Here is a 24,312-nt window from a genome sequence, read left to right as displayed (position 1 = left end):
AGCAACGCCACAAGCATCGCCGCGAAAATTACAATTAAGCGTAAGTAATAATAATGCAATAGATATTTACAGAGTGAAGAAAACACTCGCTAGTGAAACACTGAACGATATCACTCAGCTATGGATATGGGAACGGCTAATAAATAGCAACAGTAAAAAAAAAACACCAGTGTATGAAAAAAAAGTACAGAAAGAGGAAGGGAACCGTGGCCGAACAAAATGAACTGCGCGGAACCTGTATACACTCGTCTAGAAACCGAACCCCATAATAACAAAGAGTGTCACACGCGTTTAACTCGGGAACTCAAAACAAAAGAGAAGAGAACCAATAATTGCGCCAGATAGAGGACGAAAAAATGAACCTAGAAGACACGTTTGATGCCTGTGTGTTAATTAGTTAATTAGTTATAGGCAAAAATGTCGAAATTGCGTCGAAATTGCGTGGACGCCGTTATAGCCACGAAAATGGTGTGACGTCACATCCACCGGAAGTAGTCACGGCATAGTAAAAATTGCCACAGAATGGTCGGAAAAATGTGGAATTTGTGTCAAATTAGATATAGAATTGTGTAATTAACACTTAAGATCCCCGAAATGTACAATTTGGGTATCGATATAGCCCCGGGAATGGTGTGACGTCACATCCACCGGAAGTAGTCACGGCATAGTAAAAATTTCCACAGAATGGTCGGAAAAACGTCCAATTTGTGTCAAATTAGATAGAGAAATGTGTAATTAACATTTAAGATCCCCGAAATGTACAATTTGGGTATCGCTATAGCCACAGGAATGGTTTGACGTCACATCCACCGGAAGTCGTCACGGCATACTAAAAATTGCCACAGAATGATCGGAAAAACGTCGAATTTGTGTCAAATTAGATGGAGAAATGTGTAATTAAGCGTAATTAAAGTCTATACAAAGCGAAGGGCGGAATCAGGAGACGTCTTCCTCGGCACTGCCTTCAAACATCCTCACGATGGCCATCTGCTCGTTCTCGGCTCGCTGGGCGAGGAGGTAGAGGCAGCAGCCGAACGACATGAAGGCCACGATGAGAGCCAGCATCGCCACCGAGAGCCACAGGATGAGCATGAAGATGTTGGACTTTGCCCGGGGAATCCTGATCTCTGCGCAGTTTTGCACGGACAAGAACGCACTGAGGTCAGCCCGTTCCAAATTCTGTTCTTAGTATGAATTCTATGCTTCCACTACAGCACACCACACGGCTCACACTCATGACGTCAAGACAGAAAATAACCACGTCATGACCACTTGTAAGTAGAAGACAATATATACAAGCCCCAGGGACGCATGCGCAAAATCTGCTTTGAAGCTCCACAGTTTATTTAGAAAACATCCGCTGGTAGCGACACCTGTAGCCAACGTTTTTTGGCCTTTTCTAGTTTAAGTAACTGGGTCTTCCGCAAAAGCTGCCTGTCAGTTATCATAATGAAAGGCTTTATTGATGCCGGCCAACTTAAGTTCGTCCGCAGTGTCCCCTTAAGCAAAATTTCCCGGCAGCATAGCGTCATCGTTGTCGGCGTAGTAACACGAAGGAGTGCGAGAAGGAAAATGGAGGGGGCAAGAGTGAACAGACTCGGCGGGCCACGCTCTCAGTGACGTCATCATCATCATCAGCCTGACCACGCTCACTGCAGGGCAAAAGCCGCTCCCATGTCTCTCCAAATAACCCTGACTTTGTCAGCTGTGGCGACCGTATCACCCCAAACTTATTTCATCCATCCGCCAAACTTTCTGCCGCCCGGTTACCTTTCTTTCGAAGTGCACGCCCTGCCCCAGCCCACTTCGTCTTCTTGATTTCGACTAGGATGTCATTAGCCCGAATTTGTTCCCTCACCCACTCCGCCCGTATCCGGTGACGTCATAGGGTGAGAGAAAAAAGGTGCCGCTCTCGACGCTGATTGGTCGGAACACATTCCCCACTAGTGACGTCATAGAGAGAGAGAGAGAGAGAGAGAAACAGAAGATGCAGCGCTCCACACTGATTGACCAGAACACTTTTCTTACTAGTGACGTCATAGAGACAGAGAAAGAGAGAAACAAGAGGTGCAGAGTGCCACACTGATTAGTTCGTGCCCTCACCCGTTTCTCTCATTACGCTTGTTATGCCAGACGCCCGTTTTTTTATGGCTGAATGCGCGGTCGTGCTTCAAAGTACGTAATGCACGGTTGCACGTGGTCGTGCGGTAGAATTTAGTAGAATTACTAAACACTGCACGGCAGCAGCCGCATTTCGCACCTACCCCTCTGTCGCTGAAATTCGGTTTATGTCAGGGATAAACGGCCAGCGACATTTCCTTAAAGAACACAGGCTGGACATGCTGCAGGCTTAGCACTCTAAATCTATTCTCACAGCATGTATTTGTCGAGGTCTACGGAATTGGCTGCTGAATGAACTGAAGATGACACGTGACAGAGGGCTGAGTTTTTATGTTTGCACAAGAAACGACACGGCAGGGCTTCAAGGCATTTCGTAGTAACGTTCACATCGATACGTTATCAAGTTATAGTTCACTAGTGGCAACTCCGCAGTCGGTGGTGTGCAGAGAAAAGCAGATAGTCCACCTGCCACCTAGGTCATGTGACCTTGCGATGCTCACCTGCTCACCGGATGGCTGACTTTCCAAGGTATATATGGCCGGTGGTAACCAGGCGGTGACCTGGAGCTCTAATTAGGCGGCACCACCCCTAAGCGCACCGAGCTAAGCGGAATGAGCAGTAGCGGTTAGGTGGAGAACGTGATTCGAAGGATGCTTGCACAGGAGCTGAACGGAAGAGTAGCCTGGTACCACACTGTAGGTCGTAGCTCCAACCGACAATTAACGTCATGCTAGCGCACATATCTGCATGTGGCCTAATTACCCAAATCGATTGAGATTTTTTTTCTTTGACGTTTCAGCTCAACTTCCACGTTCCAGAATACTTTCTCAAACTAAAAAAAAAAAATACAGCTGTAAGTATTAAAAAGATCAACATTCCTTTTGTGTGGACACAAAACGTGAATTATGTTCCGAATTCAGTTGAATCTACTCTCCGAGTTCTTGTCCACTGTTATCCTTAGGAACTGATATACTAACCGGTCGATGTTATTAAGCAAAGAAAGACCACATTTTGCTAGGGGAATTGAACCTTCGACTTCCCGGTTTTGCAATCGGCGCTCTGCCAATTCTTTCACTAGCCCGTTAATTTTTCTCGATGGCCGTTTACCATTGGTCAAGGGAAGGAATCGCCTTGGTCCGTTCCTCCTCACACTATTATGTGCGACGGGTGAGCGGAAGTGTTTTCAGCCTTTGTGCATGTTGTACATGCGCTCCGAGCATGCGGAATCAAATGCCGACCGGGGTGACCGTGTTTCCACGGGGCGAAATGCAAGTCGAATGCTGTGCGATGTGATTGCCCTTTAAAGGACCCTTTGTGGAGGAAAGTCGTCTGGTGCCCTCCACTATGGCGTACTCCACTATGGTGCCCTCCACTATGGTGCTTCTCTTCCTTTGTTTACTACCTCCCTTATGCTTTTCCCTGAGGTGGTTGAGGTGTGACACAACTGCACCCTTTTCTTTCCTCAACCGTGAATAGATCAAAACTGCTCATTTTCGAAGCTTCGGAGCATTCCATATAAGTGTTCTATGTGGTTTGTAAACGCTCCGCTCGTCTCTTCGCCCTATAAGGCACTTCCACATGGTGACAATTATACTTTGCAACAATTACTATGAAGTGTCTATGGTGTTGCATGCTACTAGAGCGCCAACCTTTCTCACTCGGTAGGGTTATATGCCTCCCATACAGGAACATAATTGTCTGCTCATCCGCCAGCTTGCTCTTAAAGGAACTCAAGCCGCCAATCTTGCAAGGCGGGAACCTTGTTTGGCCCAGCGTCTCGAGCTGGTCGTCACCGCACTTTAGGCATCCGAACTCGCTTTATTTTTCGAAGAATAGTGTCGTCGCAGTTATGAACAAAAACACTCCTCGTGCGGATGGATTGCCTTACTTGCTGTGAGCTCCAGAAGTCAGTAACGCTTCTTTTTAAAGGAGTTGAGACAACAAATTTTGAGGCCATAAAATGCCTGCTATGGGATTCCTCTGCAGGCAAGGGCACTCACAGCCTGGTGTTGGACACAACAAACGCTTAAAAAAATATTTTACTTCGGTTCCAAAGATTACCTAAATGCTCACTCTCACGATCGAAATCCAGCGATAGCGCGATCAACGCTGACGTCACTACACTGGTAAAGTAACCAACGTTTTAGTGACGTCACACCAGAATTCTGTCCGCAGCCAAATTAATCGCAAGATCACCTTAATTTGGGTCCCAGCACACACATCCGTCCCCGGTAACGAGGCGGCCCACATGTTACCCCGAGATCTCTACTTCCGGCTAACTATAGAGCCACCCGACCCCCAGGGGATGGACGAACGTTTGCAAACGTACGCGGAAATCGCCGTGCACTACAGGTTAGGCAGGCGTCTAATGCCACCACCAGAGCCAAACTTAACCAATACAGAGGCCATCGCCTGGCGACGATTACAGGCCGGAAATTTCGTTAACTAGTAAGGCTGAGATCTGGGCGAGTTGGTATGCATTCATACTGGTGAATAGCGCAAAAAAGGCGGGACAACAACTTGTCTTGTCTTGTCTTGTTGTTGTCCCGCCTTTTTTGCGCTGTTCACCAGTATGAATTTCGTTAACCCCGTCTGGTTATTTAAAACCACGTTAGACGATAAAAAAGATGACAAATGTAAGACCTGCGGAGCGATCAGACCCTTGATCATATAATTTGGCAATGCCCTGGATCCCCGGGGGCTGAGGACAACATTAAGAGTAGAGCAGCCTGGGAGGCCCTTCTGCGAAGCGATGTCCCCGCCGACCAGAAACGAGCTGTCCGCCTGGCGGCTGAAGCCGCGAAGAGACAATGTATCTTCGCCAGTCTTTAGTCGCGGAGGTCCCGTCCCCCGTCCCCTAGGCCTGCGTGCCAGGGACGGGGAGTAGGGGGCCTCCTACATCGTTGGAAATAAAAGTTGTTATCAATCAATCAATCAATCAATCAATCAATCAATCAATCAATCAATCAATCAATCAATCAATCAATCAATCAATCAATCAATCAATCAATCAATCAATCAATCAATCAATCAATCAATCAATCAATCAATCAATCAATCAATCAATCAATCAATCAATCAATCAATCAATCAATCAATCAATCAATCAATCAGTGAAGTACGATGAGGGGGTCACAGCCGCAGCCATGAGGCACGAGTGACAAGCCACGTGAGCGCAGTTGACGCACCAGCGAGCCACAGTTCTGCGAACCGCCACTCGCTCGGTAGTTTTTGTCAACGTATTGCCGAACTAGCCATGCTTACTGGAATTTTGCAAAGTGCTTCGCATCCTCACGCGAACCCGCGAAGGCGATATTAGCGTCCGATCGTGTGATCAAAAAATAAAAAGTCGATGCCCTCATTGGAATCAGATTCGCCAAAATCCGAGCTGCTGGGACTAGCCATGCCGTTGTTTGGTTTGATGCGCTGGTCCATGGAGGAAAAAAAAAACTAAGGAGGGAGGGTGACGTCACGCGGCCAGCGTTCGCAAGCCGAGTGTTTACGAAGCCGTTTTCTCCCTCGGTTTTTCGCTCTCCGAGTCTGTCCTCTATGTTTTGATTCTGGTATGTTTTAGTGCGCGCGTATGTGCGACCCGCGTTGCGGGCGTCTACAGCAGGGAGGTTGATCTACAGTCAGTCTGCCGCACTAATCTGCGCACGCGCGCGCGCAGCGAGGCTAGCTTTTACCGCACGCTATCACGTAGTGTGATCACGGGGGGCACTCTCTTTTTTTTACTATATCTTTACTTGTTAAGACTAGGCTTCAAGGTTGTCGCCGGCTGCTCCCTCCTCAGTTTTTTTTCCTCCATGCGCTGGTCAGCACGTGTGTGAGAAAGCAGACGATGCAGCAGTAGGTGCGCCACAACTTTGTGGGCCCACGTGACCAGCCAAAGTAGTTGAGCATCCTAGACAGTGACGTCACTGTCTAACTCAGTGCTAGAAACCGAAACCGAAAATCGTTCATCTAAAAATGCGATATTAAATTATTCACTGTGAATATATGAATCTTCGAGTGTGTATCATGCTTCCTGGAGCAGTAAGAAACGTTTGAAACAAAGAACGCGCCAACCACAAATTTGGTGCCTCCACCCCTTTAAACGATGAGCCGTAAAAATGCGTGTTTTTATGCAAAAGCAACCTTTAAATTAGAATTAGGAACGTAAGTGGATCAATAGACTGAGGGATAAAAGTGGAATGCTAAACCACGTTAAACGGTGCACAGACTGTCAAAGATTCTTTTCAGTGCGTGGAAGCTTCGTAGGTTTTTGACTCTCTGGCTGGCGCGCACTCGTCGATCACTCGAATCAGGCTCCATCACCACAGAATCATCAGAAATTGCAGAGGAAACAGCCATTGCGCTCGCTCTCATCTCCACCTCTGCCACCGAAATTCTCTCCGACGCAAAATCCGCCCTGTCCAATTTCGCCAAAGGCCTGATATCCCGCACCGCGGCTCGGCTTCTGCGCTTCTGGCACCCCACCCGCCCTGTAACCCTTAAATGGACCCCCGCACACGCAGGCCTCCCGGGTAACGAGGAGGTACACTCCCTCGCCCGAGGTCTCACTTTCCGGGCTGGAGTTGGACCCCCTGAGCCATCCCAGGAGCGTCTTCTTACCTTCAGAGATATCCTTACCCACTGCCGAGATACGCGGCGCGTTTACGCACCACCGGCTCCCTCTCTAACCCTAACCCAGGCCTCCCAATGACGCCGACTCCAGACCCGTACTGCTCCTAACCCTATTCTTCTTTATGCCCGCTACCCCGATCAGTTCCTCTCCTCCTGTAAGCTCTGCGGGAAACCGGGAGACTTTACTCACATCCTTCTCACATGCCCTACCTTCCCACACCCTCCATTCTCAACCACGGATGAGTCATACTGGGAGACTCTCCTGGCCAGCTCCGCTGCTGCTGACCAACGCCGGATAAATACCGACGCATTGAAGCCGATAGCCCTCCAAAGGCTGTCCTTTGTCCTTTAAGGGCAGCCCCCTAAGGGTTACCTTGTGCAACCAAAGGGGGGGGGGGGGGGTGCCCCCTCTGCATTGCTTCGCAATAAATGTTTACACCACCGTTACCGACACTCACCGACACATTCAAGGCCCTTGAGCTCATACTTCTTGGGGCATTTGCAGATTTCGTCCTCACATATCTCCCCGGAATAACAGTCCTTGGCGTCTTTGCAGCTGCGTTCCACATTCTCGATATCTGCGAATGACACAAGAGGAATCGAGTTGTACGGAACGGTGGTTTACTGCCATGGCAAATGAATAAATTATTGAGTTAGAAACAAACCGGTAAACAAGCACACAAACATATAGACCGTCGTGTCCACGGCTTCGAACTCGCCGTTGGCCCTAACCAGCAGACTGTGCTGGCCACAAAGTTAAATACTAAACTTTAGTTCATTAGTTACCAAATTTGAATGACCTTTTAAGGTTTTCTCAAAATTTTTTTTCTCTCTGTTTCAAACCCCGTGCTTTTTGGAAGTTTTTGAAGCGTTCATTTAAAACACACGGCGGTGAAACACCCGCAAAGCTACAAATGAGAAACAAACAATTGAAAAGGTGGTCGTGATATTTTACTGTTTAAAATTGATTTCAAGGTTCTTCTAAAAAAATCTTACTCAAAGTAGTTACCTATTTGTCATAAAAAGAGTTGTCTGATTATGGCGATGACTGTGCCCCACCCAGAGAAATAAGGTACCATGTTTGCAAATTCTACCATATATTGTCCTTTAATACCTGGTTGGCGATGACTGTGCCCTACCCAGAGAAATAAGGTACCATGTTTGCAAATTCTACCATATATTGTCCTTTAATACCTGGTTGGCGATGACTGTGCCCTACCCAGAGAAATAAGGTACCATGTTTGCAAATTCTACCATATATTGTCCTTTAATACCTGGTTGGCGATGACTGTGCCCCACCCAGAGAAATAAGGTACCATGTTTGCAAATTCTACCATATATTGTCCTTTAATACCTTGTTGGCGATGACTGTGCCCCACCCAGAGAAATAAGGTACCATGTTTGCAAATTCAACCATATATTGTCCTTTAATACCTGGTTGGCGATGACTGTGCCCTACCCAGAGAAATAAGGTACCATGTTTGCAAATTCTACCATATATTGTCCTTTAATACCTGGTTGGCGATGACTGTGCCCCACCCAGAGAAATAAGGTACCATGTTTGCAAATTCTACCATATATTGTCCTTTAATACCTGGTTGGCGATGACTGTGCCCTACCCAGAGAAATAAGGTACCATGTTTGCAAATTCTACCATATATTGTCCTTTAATACCTGGTTTAAAAATTTATTACGCGACGCAGTTTCTTTCGTCAAAATGTGATACATCTGCTCTAGTTAGCAACGTGGTTACAGAGTGTGTTCTGGAAGGTGCTGTAGATTAAATAAATGGTCTTTTTTGCACGCTTCCTAATCTGTTGATACTAGTTTGTGGAAACAAGACACTGCAGAACAAAAGAGCTAACGTGATAACCAAAAACGCCGGGCGCTGAGTGTACTGACCTTGCTTTTCGCAGATCCACGTTTTTCCGTAGACATGCAGCTCGTATCCCGGATCACACTGGCAGGTCCGGGTGGCGGAGTCACAGTGCGAATACTCGAAGGGGCAGCGGCCATACGGACAGGGACCAAGGTTGTCTGCAAGGGTGGCCAACCAGCGAACATTATGGCGGCTGATCCCAAAGTCAGCGCTATAAGTGCTTGTCTTCCTTGGCGTTCATTACAACCGTGTCTCGCAGCCACAGCTGTAGAGTGAACGAACACCTTGTGGGGGCTTAATGTCGCAGATGTAGCACATATCGTGATTATGGAGATATGTTGGGATGCCAATGAGAAAGGAGGGCGGGGTGTATGTGCTTCTATTTCTTTTGTAGCGTAAGCTACATTGGCCACGAACTTGCGATTTCACTGTGGCGATGCTCCGAAGAGGCACAGAGACCGACCTTGAGCAGTTGCCTAGCAACCGCCGTAGCTGGCGGACGCCGCGCGCTCGCCGCGCCATCTGGCATGACGTCACACCACGCGCCTCGCCGCGGAGCCGCCGCCACTGTTTGGTATGACGTCACACCCCTTGCCTCGTCCCTGCGCTCACTTCCGCGCGCTTCGTCAGCTGTGTCGCATGCCTGATAACAAGCTTTAACTACACATATCCTTGCATAGCCGAGCTAAGCCACTGACAATTTTTTCTTCCGAAGATGATGTAGCGTGCCATCGTGCCGTAGCGTGCCGGCACTCCTCGCAGCTGCGTGGCATCGTCTGCATTTACATTGTAGCGTGCCATCGTGGTCCGGCCGGAGAAGACGACGACAGGTGTCTACGATTCGTCTCCACAAATTTTGGTGACTCCGGACTTCGCGTCTTCGTTCTCTGCTCCTGCCCTGCGCTTGCATCAGCCGATTCGCTAGGCCTACCACTGTCCGGAGCTCGAGACCCCGCCTAACTTCCATTGTGTAAGCACTGGCCATGGATCCCTCCACTCCTGTACAGTCTCCGTCGCCTCTCACGCTGCCACCTCATGAGTTCGCGGTCTCCGCCCTCAAGCTCCCCGACTTCTGGTCATCGGACTCGGAACTTTGGTTCCTCACTACCGAGGCCTTCTTCCGCCGGCACCGCATCACATCCGGGTCACCAAAATTTGTGGAGACGAATCGTAGACACCTGTCGTCGTCTTCTCCGGCCGGACCACGATGGCACGCTACAATGTAAATGCAGACGATGCCACGTAGCTACGAGGAGTGCCGGGTCTGAAGACATGTTCCCTCAGAGGACGAGGGATATGATTCACAGAAGCCTTTATTGTGTCCATATTTATGAACTCTTGGACTTAAGCATCAGACCGGGCTGAAGAAGAGGTAAGGGTAAGTGGCTGGAGGCATCTTTCGGGACACGGTAACTTGGATCTTCAGGTTGGTGGAGGAATTCCAGCAGACAAAAGTGTTTTCCTAAGCATGAACGTCACAAAGATCTCGCTGCTCAAGTATGGGGAAATTTTTGCGTGATTTGCGCCAAGCCAGGCACAGGAAATTAAGCTCTAGTGCTGCAGAATTCCGCAAGCACAACGAGTGGTACCATGCTCTGCGAGCTCCTACACGGCTGGGACTCTTTAGTGCTTTTGTTTAACTTCGGAGAACATTTCCTGCCAGTTCGGTGACTGATTGATTGATTGAAACCACGTTTATTCCACATTAGAATGCGCTGAAGGCGCTACGGTGGAAGTGGAGGAGGTATTGTAAAACAGAAGGGGTAAGGCTCCCTCCGTTTTATTATAACTTCCTGGAGGTAGCTAACTGGAGGCTGCGTGCCTGTCGTGGGCACTGCGGAGGCGATCGCCGACCAGCGGCGCCTCCAAGTCCTGGATGAACATGAGGAGTGCCCGCCAGAGCTCGATGGCACGATCTCGAGACGAGGTAACGGGGCAGGCCCAGGTCCAGACAGATGAAGGCCATGGTCCCCGCTTAACGGTGGCTAGGGCTCGAAGACGAGATGGTGTGTAGAGAGGACATTCCCAGAACAGGTGGTCAGATCCGCACGGCAGTTGCACCTTCTTTCTATACCTGCACTTCCCCCGATGGTATTCACGCGACGAGAATCGGTCCTGCTGCGGCGGATCCAAACAGGCACCATTCTTACTCCTTTCTTGTTGAACCGCTTTCATCGGTGTGTCACGTCGCCACCTGTATCTGGTTCCTGCTCCAGTTCGGTGACTAGTTCGCGCGGTATGCTCGGGGTTCTCGGCTCGAGGAACTAAAGTAAACCGAGTACGGCCTGTTTTAGATGGGAACGCGGGGCACATCACAAGGCGCTGTGTTGTCCCCGCTTCTCTTTAACATTGCAAATGATGTATCTCCCGGCACAGCTGGCGGCTGTCGGCGGTGTTCAGCATGCGCTGTACGCCGATGACATCACCATCTGGGCCACTACGGGAAACATAGGAGAGATGGCGGAATGCCTGCAAGCAGCGGCGAGCAAAGTTGACCACTATGCCACGTACTGCGGCCTCCAGTGCTCCCCGTCCAAGTCTGAATGTGTGCATACTCGATCTTCTCCGAAATGCAAAATCTCCGTTCAGCTTTCTCTCGCAAGTGACCCCATCCGTGAAGCGAAGGAGCTACGAATACTCGGTCTCTTCATCAATCAACATCGTAAGGCAGACACAACTCTTGCCAAACTCCGCAAAGTCGGCGACCAGGTGGGCCGAATGGTTCGCCGCGTTTCCAACAAGCGAGGAGGGTTGCGAAGTAAGGATGCGATGCGGCTCGCGCATGCCTTCGTAACAAGTCTAGTACTGTACTCGACTCCTTACCTCCGCTTACGGAAACATGACGAAGATCACTTGGAGATTGTACTCCGCAAAAGTTTCAAGAGAGCCCTCGACCTCCCGATATTCACTTCCAACGCGCGACGTCTCGCGTTGGGGGTGGTGAACACCTATCGAGAACTCCGCAAGGCGCATCTCGTTAACCAATACACGCGTCTCGCCCAGACCGTGTCCGGTCGCCGCCTCTTGGACCGGTTACATATCAGACATGATCGCCATACGACGGAACGGGTTCGAGTGCCAGAACCGTGGAGAAGCGCCCTCTACGTTCCACCCCTTCCGACTAAGATGAACAAGGAGGACCATAATGGCCGGCGCCAGGCGCGGGCGAATGCCCTGCACCGCCACTATGGCTCAAAGAAACACGTCTTCTACGTCGACATTGCAGGCCCCTACCGCTCCAGGGGGGAATGGTACACGGCTGCAGTCATAAACGAGGGAAAACAGGTGGACGGCCTCTCGTTCAGAGCACCCAATTCAACGCATGCGGAGGAGGTGGCGATCGCCGTAACGATGAAGGGAGCAGCACCCTGAATGTTTGTTCATGTCTGGTGCTGTGTATGAAGTTGGACGGATCGACTACAAAGCAGCAACCCCACTTGGTTCACTACGGACACGATGTAGGTCATACTGACCGCGATATCCTCCTTGGCATCCTCCTTCTCGCGGCTTCCATCAGCCGAATCGGCAGCAAGATCAACACACCGCAATATAAGGACTAACTGGCTCGCGCCTTCCTTAATTGGGCTCGGCAACGCGCGCGCGATGGCACGCGCTCATTCCCATCCTCTGCTCCTTCTGATGGTAAATAATCAACTTTCCTTATTTGCCCCGTGTACTCGCTATGTGGTTTATTAGCGTTGCCGAGCCCACACTACTGTCTTACTGTTGCATACTTCTGTGCTCACATTCTTTGTAGTCTTCTTACCATATCCGGCGACATTTAAGTTGACCCCGAACCCGACACCTGCTCCACGTCTACGCAAGCGTCTTCTGAAGTGCTAAACGCCTTAGACGAAATTAGATCTGGGTAAAATACGCTCCTGAATGAAATAAAAACTATTCACTGCAAGCTGGTGAAGACCGACAAAGCTATCGAAGAGATAAAAGACTCGCTAAAATTGAAGAAGATTGCTCCTCTTTAATCGGTTTGAAGGCTGAAGTGGCATGCACGAGGACGCTTGCTGAAGACAACGCTAAACAAATCGCTATCATGACGGCCAGGATGGATGATGCTGAGGACTGGGCCCGTCGCTCTAATCTTCTTTTCTTCTGCCTGAAAGATGCAGCACAGGAAACATGGGACGAGTGTGAAAAACACGTAATTTGAGCTCTGCGAAGAAAAACTTGGTGTGACCATCCAAATTACCGACATCGAACGTGCACACACGCTTGGACGCTACCAAAGTAACAAAAATCGACCCATAATTGTAGCGTTTGCTCATTTCAAAACGAAGGAATCAGTCATGTCACGTGCCAAGAACCTTAAAGGCTCTTCATATCCAATATCCGAAGATTACTCATCTAGAACCCGGCCAGACCGCAAACGTCTTCTTGAATTCGTCAAGTCCGAAAAGAAAACTTACAAATTAAGATATAACAAACTCATTGCAGATAACACCACATACGTTTTTGACCACTCTTCCCAGGCTGTCGTCCCCTGTCAGACTGTTGCTCCACATAAGCCGTAGCTAGAGACCGCCTCACGCTTCAAATCCTATGCTAAGTATATACCTTTCATTTGCACAAACACCAGAAGAATTTTATCAGAATCCGATTCTTTCCGCAGCCTTACTGACACCACCGAAAGTGAAACAGTGGTACTAACGGAAACTTGGCTGTATCCTTCCGTTTCTAACTCTGAATTGTCTTGCACTTTCCCTAATTATATATTCCGCCACGATCGCGAGAACAGGCGTGGCGGTGGCGTCTTAACTACCACCCATCAAAGCTTACTCTGCTACCCCATAAACGTCACCTCGTGTTTGGAAATCGCGTTCGTTGGCTCCAAAGCATTTAACCCGCCCGTTATCATCGCCTCCTGCTACAGGCCTCCTGACGCTGATGCCTCTTTTGTCATGCACTTCCACGATGCGCTCCAGTCCATAACGACCTCATATCCGCGCACACCTTTGATTATATTTGGCAACTTTAATTTCCCTCTCATAGCTTGGAATGACCTTGCAACAATACTAAACAAGCACACAAGCACACTATCGAGAGCGATTTTTTGAACTCATGCCTCACATTTGGTCTATGTCAGCTCGTCACCAACCCGACTAGGCAGGATAACTCATCTTGAGAGCACTTCACTGCTTACACACCTATCAGGCTTGAGTGGTCACTCGGTATCTACGGCACCTTTCACAGTCCCTTATAACGCCCTGAAAAATTAACGAAAACATTGACGCTTTATGACAAAGGTGACTACGATGTCATGAATAACGACCTCACGGAATTCTGTAGTTCTCTCCTCTCAAACTTTTCAAATCGCTCTGTCGAAACTAACCGGTCTCTGTTCACTGATAAAATGCGCGAGCTCATCCACATGTACATCCCTACTAAAACCGTCACCACACGGTCATCATCGCCATGGTTCAACGGAAAGTTAAAAAGGCTGCTTAACAAAAAGAAAAGGCTCTTTCGATCTGCAAAACATTCTAATGACGCCCGCACATGGGAAAAGTAACATGCTGCCGAAAAGACCTTTCTTTGTCACGCAACGCAAGCCAGAAAAACCTTCTCATCCACATTACCTGATATGCTTCACAACAGCCCCAGACAATTTTGAAAGGCTATAAACCCAAAAGCAACACCGCCAATATCGCTTTGCGACGAACACGGTTCACCTATTCCACACACTGACACAACTGAAGCATTAAATTATACATTTTCATCCAATTTTACCCACGATCCTGTAGGCGACATGCCCGACCATCGATTCCATGAAACTAACTTCATCTGCTGGTATAGATGAAATTAACACAAAAGTTCTCAAGAATACTGAAAACGTTGTAGCTGTTCTTCTCTGTCGTATTTTACAGCAACCACTCGAGTCCGGTATTGTACCCCACGACTGGAAAGCGGGAAAAATCATCCCAGAGCACAAAATGGCCCCCGTCGTCTAGTAATAACTGCCGTCCCATCTCCCTCACTAGCGTTCCCTCTAAATTAATGGAGCACGTAATTTACTCACACATCATGCCCTTCTTGCAGTCAGTCAGCTTTCTGACCCTTCTCAACACGGATTCCTGAAAAACCTATCCTGCTCTACCCAACTGGCCCTCTTTACTCACGACATAAGTTCTAGTATGGACACGAACACACTCGTGGACGCTCTTTTCTTAGACTTTGAAAAAGCTTTCGAGAAATTTTTCCATCAACGCCTTTTATTTAAACGTTCGCGCCTAAACCACCACCCACTTGTATATGATTGGCTCCGAAATTTATTGACTAACCGCCAACAGTTTGTATGAGCAAACAATCACGCATCCTCCATCTCCCCTGTTACCTCCGGCGTACCACAATGCAGGGTTTTAGGGCCTCTATTTTTTTTAACTTACATCAACGACCTCGCAAGTAATCTATCTTCCACCATTCGTTTGTTCGCCGGCGACTGCGTCATGTAGCGGAGCATCACTTATAACAGAGACACTTACCATCTGCAGTGCGACATAAAACTTGTGGAAGAGTGGTGCGCAAACTGGCTAATGTCTTAAAACGTTAATAAAACAACGCTAGTATCATTTCATCGTCGTCAAGCGTATCCTACTCCTAACTAAATCCTTCGAGGTTCCATGATATCACACGCATCTTCATATAAATATTTAGGTATTAGCCTAACATGGGATTTCTCTTGGACCACCCACATAATGAACATAACCAACGAAGCTAACCGTGTTCTTGGTTGTCTAAAGCGTAACTTGCGTTTGGCACCTGCTTCTGCTTCCGTAAGGAAGCAGGTGCCAAACAGGGATTAGAAATGCTCTGAAGAAATGCTCAGGGAGACAGGGATTAGAAATGCTCTGAAAATCGCCGCCGCAGTGAACATGGTAATGCGGACCTGCAGCATGGCCATTCGTGCACTGCCTCACGCATCCAACTAATTCCACTCAGGTGAATCACGCAGCTTTGCGTCACGTGCAGGAGCGATAGCCGCAATCTGATTTATTTTTGTTCCTAACAACCAGGCTAGAAAATGATTTAACCCTGCAACACTCACTGAAGCGTATGCATCAGCCATCGCCTGTATTGATCACGACTTAAACTGTGAAGATGCCCAAAGATTGTTAGCATAGCAGCTCTTCGGCCCTCCACACGAGAGGTGAGCGTCAAATTAGGGGGAAAGGCATATGAACTGAGCGCCATGAACATGCCAAACGTAAGCAGTGAGTGCCACACACACATAGAAGCGCCACAACATGGTTCGATATTAGATTAAATATTGTAACTGCAAACACAACTGCCTCTCCACATCTGTAAATGTTAAGGCACGTTTGCATGCGAACATGCCTTAACGTGTCTTAACAGATTTCACCCACGGGAAGCACTCACCGCCAGCTGCACCTTTTTCGGTCCCTTGGGCCGTTTGCATGGAGCGGCTACCTTCTTTGTCCCCAGCACACTCCAGTCCATGTCCGGCTGTGCTGGGTCTTGCCGAGATGCTGGTGCCTTCTTGGGTGCTGTCGAGCCAGCTTCGTTCGCTCGGGGGGCTTTCCGCAGCTCCTTTAACGCGACGTGGCCCATGTCGACGTCAGACAGTCGTTTCGAGGGCTTGCTGGCCCTTAACATGGAGGCCTTCATGTTCGCTGTTCGCTTGTCGAATCGATCTTTATGCGACCTATAGTACACGGCGGCAAATACAGGCCACCCAGCTTGTCGTCCGTTCCGTTTGCCGCCTTCTAGGGCTTAATGGCATTTGTAGAGGGCTTGGTCGTGGTCGTCGGGGGCTTGCTGGTGTTAGCAGTGGGGCTGCTTTTAGAGTGAAATCTCTACTTCACGACCAAAGCTCCAAAGCCGGGCCACGGCTGCAGCCTTGACCAATAGAAATAAATACTGCTGCGACTGGGATTCGAACCCGCCGTGGCGGGTACAGGTCTTTTTCAACTTCAATCTGCGGTGCGAAAAGATTGGATCAGCTTAACCTCGTTCCGAGCTTCACCCAAGTCTAATATCGTCGCCAGATGCGCCGACGACGCAGCAAAGCAAAACCATGAGCCAGTAAGGCTAAACACATGATTTTCTCGGCTAAACTATTTCTTCCGTACCGCTTCTGCTGGCACTGTGGTCGCCTGGCGCTGGTCGCCGGTTCCCTTTTTCGTTGCCATTAGTGCGCGAAGACCGCAGAGTCACCGTTGCGTTGCAGTTCGAGCGTAGCTCTCTCATAACTTGAAAAGGATAGCGGGAAAGTTTGGTGTGGACGTCGTCTTCACGGCGCCTCGCAAATTGTCGAGCCTTTGTGCACTTTCAAGTCGAAGCCAGAAGAAACCGGCTTGCAGTGTTAATCATGTAACCAAGTTTGTTGAGTGCAAAGTAGGTGTTGTGTACGAGATCCCTTTAAGCTGTGGCCGTGTTTAAAAGCGGTCGCTGCCTCAATGATCGCCTAAGAGAACATGCTAGGTCCCTCAGATCAGAAAAAAGTAAGAATCTGCGTAAGCATTGCTCAACTTGCGGTTGTCATCCGCTTTTCGGGAAAACTAAAGTTCTTGGTCGCTCTAAAGAACAGCTAGCAAGGGAGGTTCTTGAGGCTTCATTCATTCATAAGCTGGGAAGAGATAAGTGCATCAGTGAAACGTTGGTAGTTCTGCTTCGAAAGGAATCCATCTTTCTAAATTTTAAGTAGTCGCTTCCGCGTTACCGCTCGAAGGTTTGGCACGGGGCTGTCCAGCTCTCGTCATGGTGATTAGGTCGTGTTCGAGTCGTGCTAGGTTAGGTTTATCTTTCCGCTTCATCTAATCAGTTGTTGCTGGGCATGCGCGTTTGGTTCCTTGAGCTCGGGAATTCGCTTCATATTTTTCAGTTGTAAGTTAGCGCTGGTCCTGTGTCTTGTGTCTCTCTCGTCCCTGTCTTTTTTCGCGCTATGCCTCCCTTAAATAACCTTTTATCGTTTTGATCTAATCCTTGGTTAAGGTACAGCCTTTGGCAAAAGTAACCAGACTGCATGGTTTGCTTCTCATTCGTATAGAACAACCCTCACGGCTTCCCTAAGATAAAAAAGTTCTTTGAAGGTTAGGACAGGGGTTCTCCTAACCATACAGAGATTTAGAGCTTGGGGGTTGGCATAATAGCTTTAATATACGACTGAGAAGAAAAACGTGCAGCCTGGTTGCTTTTGGCAAATACTATACTCCGGCGGCTGTGAATTTAAAGGTGACGTCGTTGTCGTGAGAAGGAAAATGGCGTGTACCCTACGTGGGCGACTGGGCAAGACTCGTGCGTCCCAATATTAAAAAAAAAAAAAACAAATTGAAGCTGGGCACACTTTACTATCAATTTTTTTTTTTTGCAGGGAACGAAAGCGAAGTATTCAGAAAGTTGTCCCTTAGCGCATGCGCACAGCGACTCATTTCGCTGAAACAATTTGACAGGCACCGTTCAGGACGTGCACCCGGAACCATTGCTAAGAAAAACAGAAAAGCTAACGCATTCACATGCGGGCTTTGAGCAGGGACAGATTATGTTAAAAGGAAGGAGCTAAGCTTACTAAGCTTTCATTCTCGCACACACTTAATAAAAAACGAGCTATAATATCAGTGCCCTGCTTAGTAGTGCTTGCTGCGAAGTTTAAAGTCTCAATCTTATAAAAAAAAAAACTTCGTTGGGGCACTGTCTCGTCTGCGCGTCACGCACATATGCCAGCAGGCCCATAGGGCAGTTTGCAGCAGTCAAGTTCGTGGTGACCATGCAAGGCGTGTTCGCCAATGGCCATGCCTCAAGCATGGATTGTCGGCGGGGGAGGCTCACACCAAAGGCGGCTGGCTGCTTGAACCGATGTTCGCTAGAGCAGAAGGGAAAATGTGCTTCTAGAACATGTTCTGGGCGTGTTTCGGGCTTAACATGCGAAATTTAGCGTATAACATTTGATTAGAAATGGTCTTGATGTCGGTTCATGTTTCAACCGACCCCCTACCTACCCTCTCCGGCACAGCACGCAGGCAAGCGGGAGAGGAGTAGTGGGTTTATTTACTACTAGCCTAACACTTAAATTTAAGTAAGAACATGCTGTTACTCACTGGCTTTCACCGTCATTTTTTTTCTTCCTGGTCGCAGCTGCTTTGGAAGCGTCTGAACACAGTTCGGTTGTTCTAGACATGTTTTGCCCTATGTACAGGCTCATTGTTTCCTTCATCTCGATATTTTGTGAGTGTTTAGTCAGCCCTACTGACAGCTTTGGTAACACGGTTCAAGCACCGAGTCGGGCTGAGCACTGAATTCACAGTATTGTGTGTGTTGTCTTTTACAGGACTCGGCCTACACTGCTCTTTGGGAAGCTTTGCAGATGGGGTTTGGTCGCACTGGCACTCCCTACCCGAAGTCGGTCCCATTGCCTTCGGACACGAGCCTATCTGACGACGATTAAACTCACAAGCGCGCACACACATGTATAGCGCCAATGATTTTTAATATTTTAACCTTTTAACACTGAACGAATGTACGTGCAGTCGAATAAACCTTTTTTTAAGCGCTGTGCAATTTTGAAGTTTGTCTGGTTGTTTTCATTGTTCTTTCTGCCAGTCTCAATCAGTCGGAATGCATGTCTACTGCGGTTGAACCCAGCGTTTGGCGTTTATACATGCAATTTTTTTTTTCGGAAGCGTGTTTCGAAATTTCAAGGCGCAACTCCGCGAAATCTTCGCCGTCCCTTGAGTGCTCGCGTTGCTCGTTTCAAGGCCGCTCTGAGGGATTTGAGGGGTCCGATCCAGTAGTTTTGTTTATGGCTAGTTCACTGTGAGTCGACCGTCATATTTGGCACGTGTATGTGCGTCCTGTGTCTGATCAATCGTTAAAATCTCCTACTTTATGAGCGAGGCTTGAAGGGAAAGGACCGGTAAAAGTAAAGTCAATGTCGAAGTAAAGATCAGCAAACCTGTTTACTGAGATCTGTTGCAGGCAGTGAGCTCTTGTCAGGGATGACGGGAACGGTCCATATGAAATTCTTGATGCACGTTAAGCCGAAGTACTGGGAAAGCAAGGAGTTATCTGATTGCAAGGCATTTCATGCTACGCAAACGTGCGAGCGCGTGTAAAATGCATAAATCACTAAAAAAAAATTCTTCATTTCTGTATTCCTTATCTCCAGCCCCCGCTCCCCCCCCCCCCCCCCCCTCCAAAAAAAAAATCTTTAAAGTTTCTTCTTAACGTAGCATGTTTTCTACATTGATACTAGTGTACTATCGTGTTCAATGTGGGCTGCAGTACAACTCGCAAGACGTGGTGAGTGCCGGAGAGCAGCGGTGCTCTAAAGTTCTGCATGAAGAGAATGTGGTAGCTTGGGCATATTACATACATACGTTTCTCTATGGTGACTCATCGACGAGCGCAGCTGCCAAAAGGTGGCGCCATCTTCGTCGACAGGTGGAGCTGTCGGCGCGGTGGCGTCGAGCACTGCTCCCGTCGTCAGTCGGTGTGCGGCAGCTAGTGGAAGAGGATGGCTCCCAAGCGGCGCAGCGATTCCGCGCCAGGTGGCTCGTCGAAGTAGCGCGGCAAAGGCTTTCGCCTAGCGCACTTTAGGCTGCCGAAGGGCCCCCATAGTTTTTGGTTCGTCATTATCGCTACAGCGCAAAAGTCGAGGACACAGACGCGACGCCATGCTTGTGTACTCGTCTCGTCGTCTTTGCGCCCCCCATCCCGACTCTAAATTCATCCTCACAAACTCTCGCGCAGCCTGTCGTGACTTTGAGTTCGGTTGGATCACTCCACTCGCTCACCAAATTTTACCGCCCATGAGGCAGCCCGCGCACTCACTCGCCGGGCACAAGGCGTCCCTTGGGAGGAGCTTAACCCAGATCACCGCCCTCTCCTTTCTTTTAAAGAAATTACTGAGCACTATCGTGCCGAACACCGGCGATACCCAGTTCCTATGAAAGGACTGGGTAAAGCTGGCGAACGAATTCTCCTCAGGCTCTTTACAAACACCCTGCTGTGCCCGGCGGTTCTCAAGCACTTTAATCCTTCTTTTGACGGCCGCTGCTCATTCTGTGGGGAGGTGGCCGACACCTTCCACATGGTTTGGGCATGCAGAAAAAAATCCTTCTCTCCCCTCCATCACCCCTTCCCCTACCCGAGAGGACTGGGAGGTGGCCCTGCTCAGCTGCCAGGAACTATCGGCCCAACAGGCCCTGGTTCGGCGGACTTGTGTAGCGGTCTCCACCAACGGGATCCCGGAATGAGGGACTCCGCCTATTGTAAGAGGTGAGACCCATTAGGGGCCTCTCCTCGAGCACCTCTTTGTAAAATACTAAATAAATGCTTTTCACCACCACCACCGAGGAACGCCAGGCCACCCCGCGGTGTTCCTCAAAAGAGAGCAACGCCGTGAGAAATTTTATAGTGGCTTTCTTCACTCTTTGTGAAGGTTAGGGAAAGTTGGTTTAGATAAGAACACAGTTGATAGATATGAATGGGATAGAAATATCGACAAGAGGAAAAAAAAACTGGCTCAGAAAACCAATGGAATGCACTTTCCGCCGCGTGTTTCAAGGAACTTGACGGTTAAGAAAGGGGCAAAGGTCTACTTTCACCCCCGAGTTCAATCGCTAAATTCGGCTTTATGTCACTGACGTCGTAAAATAGGCTTGTGGCCAACTCCGGCGGTTTCCACCACGTCTCGCTATGGAACGACTGCCGGTGCTGTTATCTGGTATAAAGTCAACAGTCTGCGTTCGTTTCCTTAGGGCTCGTGCAGTGTATTTTGTAAGCTTATTTTGGGTTTCTGCTGTGTGCGTCAAGGACACCTCTTCAAGATGTACTAAGCAGCTTTTAGCTTAGCTTCTTTTCACGGCAGTGTGAAAGAATAAAAAGCTTGATTTATTAATTGAAATACAGAGTTTGACGTGTGGCGACTCAACACCTGTTGCATCGGCTCATGCTGGAGCTTAGAGGAGTTGTTTGGAGTAGACGCTATCTACTCCATTTTGCGGATAACAGCCATGAATGCCACTGAATGCTGTCTGCGTTTATCATTTCAAGGCTGGTTCACGACTCCAGATGCAGATTCGACAGAAGTTTTTAATGCCAAAGCATTTCTTGCCTCATGGGTGGCGTGACAACAAGATGTGTACACGAGATAACCAGGATAAGAACGATCTTAAGTAACGGTAACCAGGTAATTAACAGCTAAATACTTAAATAAAACCGGTAATTAGTCATAAATATGTTGGCAGTGATAATGGTAGTAATAGTGACGTTAATAGTGAGAGCAATATTATTGGCAGTAATAGTTAGGGTAGTAATCGTTACTGACAGTAATAGTGGTAGTAATAGTGACAGTAAAGTTAGTGGTCGCAATAGTGATAGTGACGTCATCATCCAGTCACGTGATGGCACCCACCTGGTCACGTGATATGGACAGGTCTAGAAAAGAAGTTGCAATAGTAGTAATAGTGACGGTAATAGTGAGAGCAATATTACTGGCAGTAATAGTTAGGGGTAGTGATCGTTACTGACAGTAATAGTGGTAGAAATAGTGATAGTGGCGTCATCAACCAGTCACGTGAAGGCACCCACCTAGTCACGTGATAGGAACATGCCTAGACAAGAAGTTGTGTCGGTACCTGTCAGTTCGTTTTTGGATGCCGTCGTGTGCGGTACTCAAATGCTTTCGCATATCAGCACGTAAGCAGACTTATACCCCTGTCAAGCGCACAAGTTAAGTGCACTTACGGGGAGTGCGCTTCGGCATCCCGAGTGACACTTTGGGCTACGCGGTGCTAAACGGGAAAGCAAAGTGCACTCATAGTAAAACAAAATGGCGACAGAAAATCAGCGGAATTTCTGTACAGGACGATGGAAAAGAAAAAAAAGACTGATAATATTTGATTGCTCAACGTGATAGCGCAAATAAAACAAGGTTCAACAGTTGTCCCTGTCAAGCGCACAAGTTAAGTGCACTTACGGGGAGTGCGCTTCGGCATCCCGAGTGACACTTTGGGCTACGCGGTGCTAAACGGGAAAGCAAAGTGCACTCATAGTAAAAAAAAATGGCGACAGAAAATCAGCGGAATTTCTGTACAGGACGATGGAAAAGAAAAAAAGACTGATAATATTTGATTGCTCAACGTGATAGCGCAAATAAAACAAGGTTCAACAGTTTTTAACGATGAAAAAAAAAATGAAAATAGAAGAAAAGCCAAGACCAGCCAAGACTATCCAGAATTTCGACAACAAACAAGATGGTGGCGGGCAGCGATGTTATGGTGGCTAGAAGGGGTCTTCTAGCCACCATAGCGATGTTGCATCTGATCACGTTTATTTTTTTGCTGCTTCGCTTGTAGCTGCAACCACGGAACTTTTTTCTGAAAACAGTGTTATAGCACGTAAAATAAAGTTGTAAGTACTTTTTATGCACTATACCTATTGTGCACTGAAGTCGCTGCTGGCGAGGCTACGCACTCGGTCAGCAAAGTGTGGTCCGGGAACGCACTCCTAGCGGAGGGCACTCTTCCGCGAGTGACACTCCACTTGCGTCGTTTAGATGTGGCAAAGTGTACTTACAGCGAGTGACACTCTCCATAAGTGCACTTAACTTGCCCGCTTGACAGGGGTATTAAATGCACTCCTTGAACTTTTTTCCTGGATTTTTTTTTGCTTCCTCGCAATAGGGCGACGGAAAATATGCCTCACCAATAGGGTTGCAGGAGCCCAAGAGCACGGCGGTCCCTTCGGTGCAGCGGCAGGCTTTGCTGCTCTTCGAGCCCGGCAGATTGCGGCCACACTCTGTATTCATCCAGAAGGCGCACTCCGCGTTGTTCACGCAAGCTGCACCAGGCCGGCACGGGGAATCAATCGACTCATGCGATCATCTTCGAAGAAGCCATTCAAAACCGAGCAGCCCGATTCATATCCTCAAATTACAACAGACACAACAGCATCATCAGAATTAAATCTGCGCTTAGCATTCAGCCCCTAGAGCAGCGACGGAAAATCGCACGACTCTGCCTCTTTCATAAATTATACTACATTTTTCCTGATCTTCGTGACACATTATTACTAGCTCCCATCAGAACATCGCGCCGCCTGTTTAACCTCCTCAGCATTCAACGTATTCACGAATCGACATTAGCATTTAGTCAGTGCACGTTGAAGAACCCCAGGTGGTCGAAATTTCCGGAGCCCTCCACTACGGCGTCTCTCATAGCCTTAGTCGCTTTGGTACGTTAAACCCCATAAACCAACCAACCATTTAATAAATCTTTTCTTCCAACTGCAATAGAAAACTGGAACCTGCTACTCAATTACATTGTAAACGAGCGCGACCCTACTAAATTTCGTCAGGCTTTGATTAATCACTGTACTGAATAAAAGATATTGCCCATATGTCTCAATCTTCATCCAGTTACACTTCTTTTTGTTGTTGTTGTTGTTACCGTCTAATTCAGCCTTTCGCCATTCATCATTGTCCAACGTTGTTTTGTGATGTATCGTTTTTAATTTCATTATATTGCATTGTTTTTTGTAGTAACGCGTTATTCTCAATTGCGTTAACTTTGTCCTCCCCCCCCTTTCACGTAATGCCTCAACAGAGGCCTTTAAGGGTAAAATAAATTATGATGATGATGATGAATTGCTACATGACCGAATATAATGCACTGACTATATATGTATTCGATTTGAAAGCTGAGTGCATATGT

At 48.1% G+C, this 24,312-nt stretch overlaps 1 protein-coding gene across 1 annotated transcript; it reads right to left on the bottom strand.

The window, feature by feature from the left end:
* Positions 1 to 829: 829 nt before the first annotated feature.
* LOC149347477 (uncharacterized) lies at positions 830 to 23,408 on the bottom strand. Its single transcript, XM_089587146.1, has 4 exons — positions 23,306 to 23,408; positions 8,650 to 8,784; positions 7,206 to 7,325; positions 830 to 1,127 (listed from the first exon to the last, which is right to left on the bottom strand). The coding sequence occupies exons 1-4, from the start codon at positions 23,406 to 23,408 to the stop codon at positions 937 to 939; spliced, it is 549 nt and encodes a 182-aa protein (XP_089443272.1). The 3' UTR covers positions 830 to 936.
* Positions 23,409 to 24,312: the final 904 nt, after the last annotated feature.

The sequence above is a fragment of the Amblyomma mixtum genome, chromosome 4 (assembly GCF_055824585.1).
Source record: "Amblyomma mixtum isolate Tamu chromosome 4, ASM5582458v1, whole genome shotgun sequence".
Taxonomy (NCBI): Eukaryota; Metazoa; Arthropoda; class Arachnida; order Ixodida; family Ixodidae; genus Amblyomma; species Amblyomma mixtum.
Note: the sequence above shows the minus strand (reverse complement) of the source record. Positions and strands in the feature narration are given on the sequence as shown.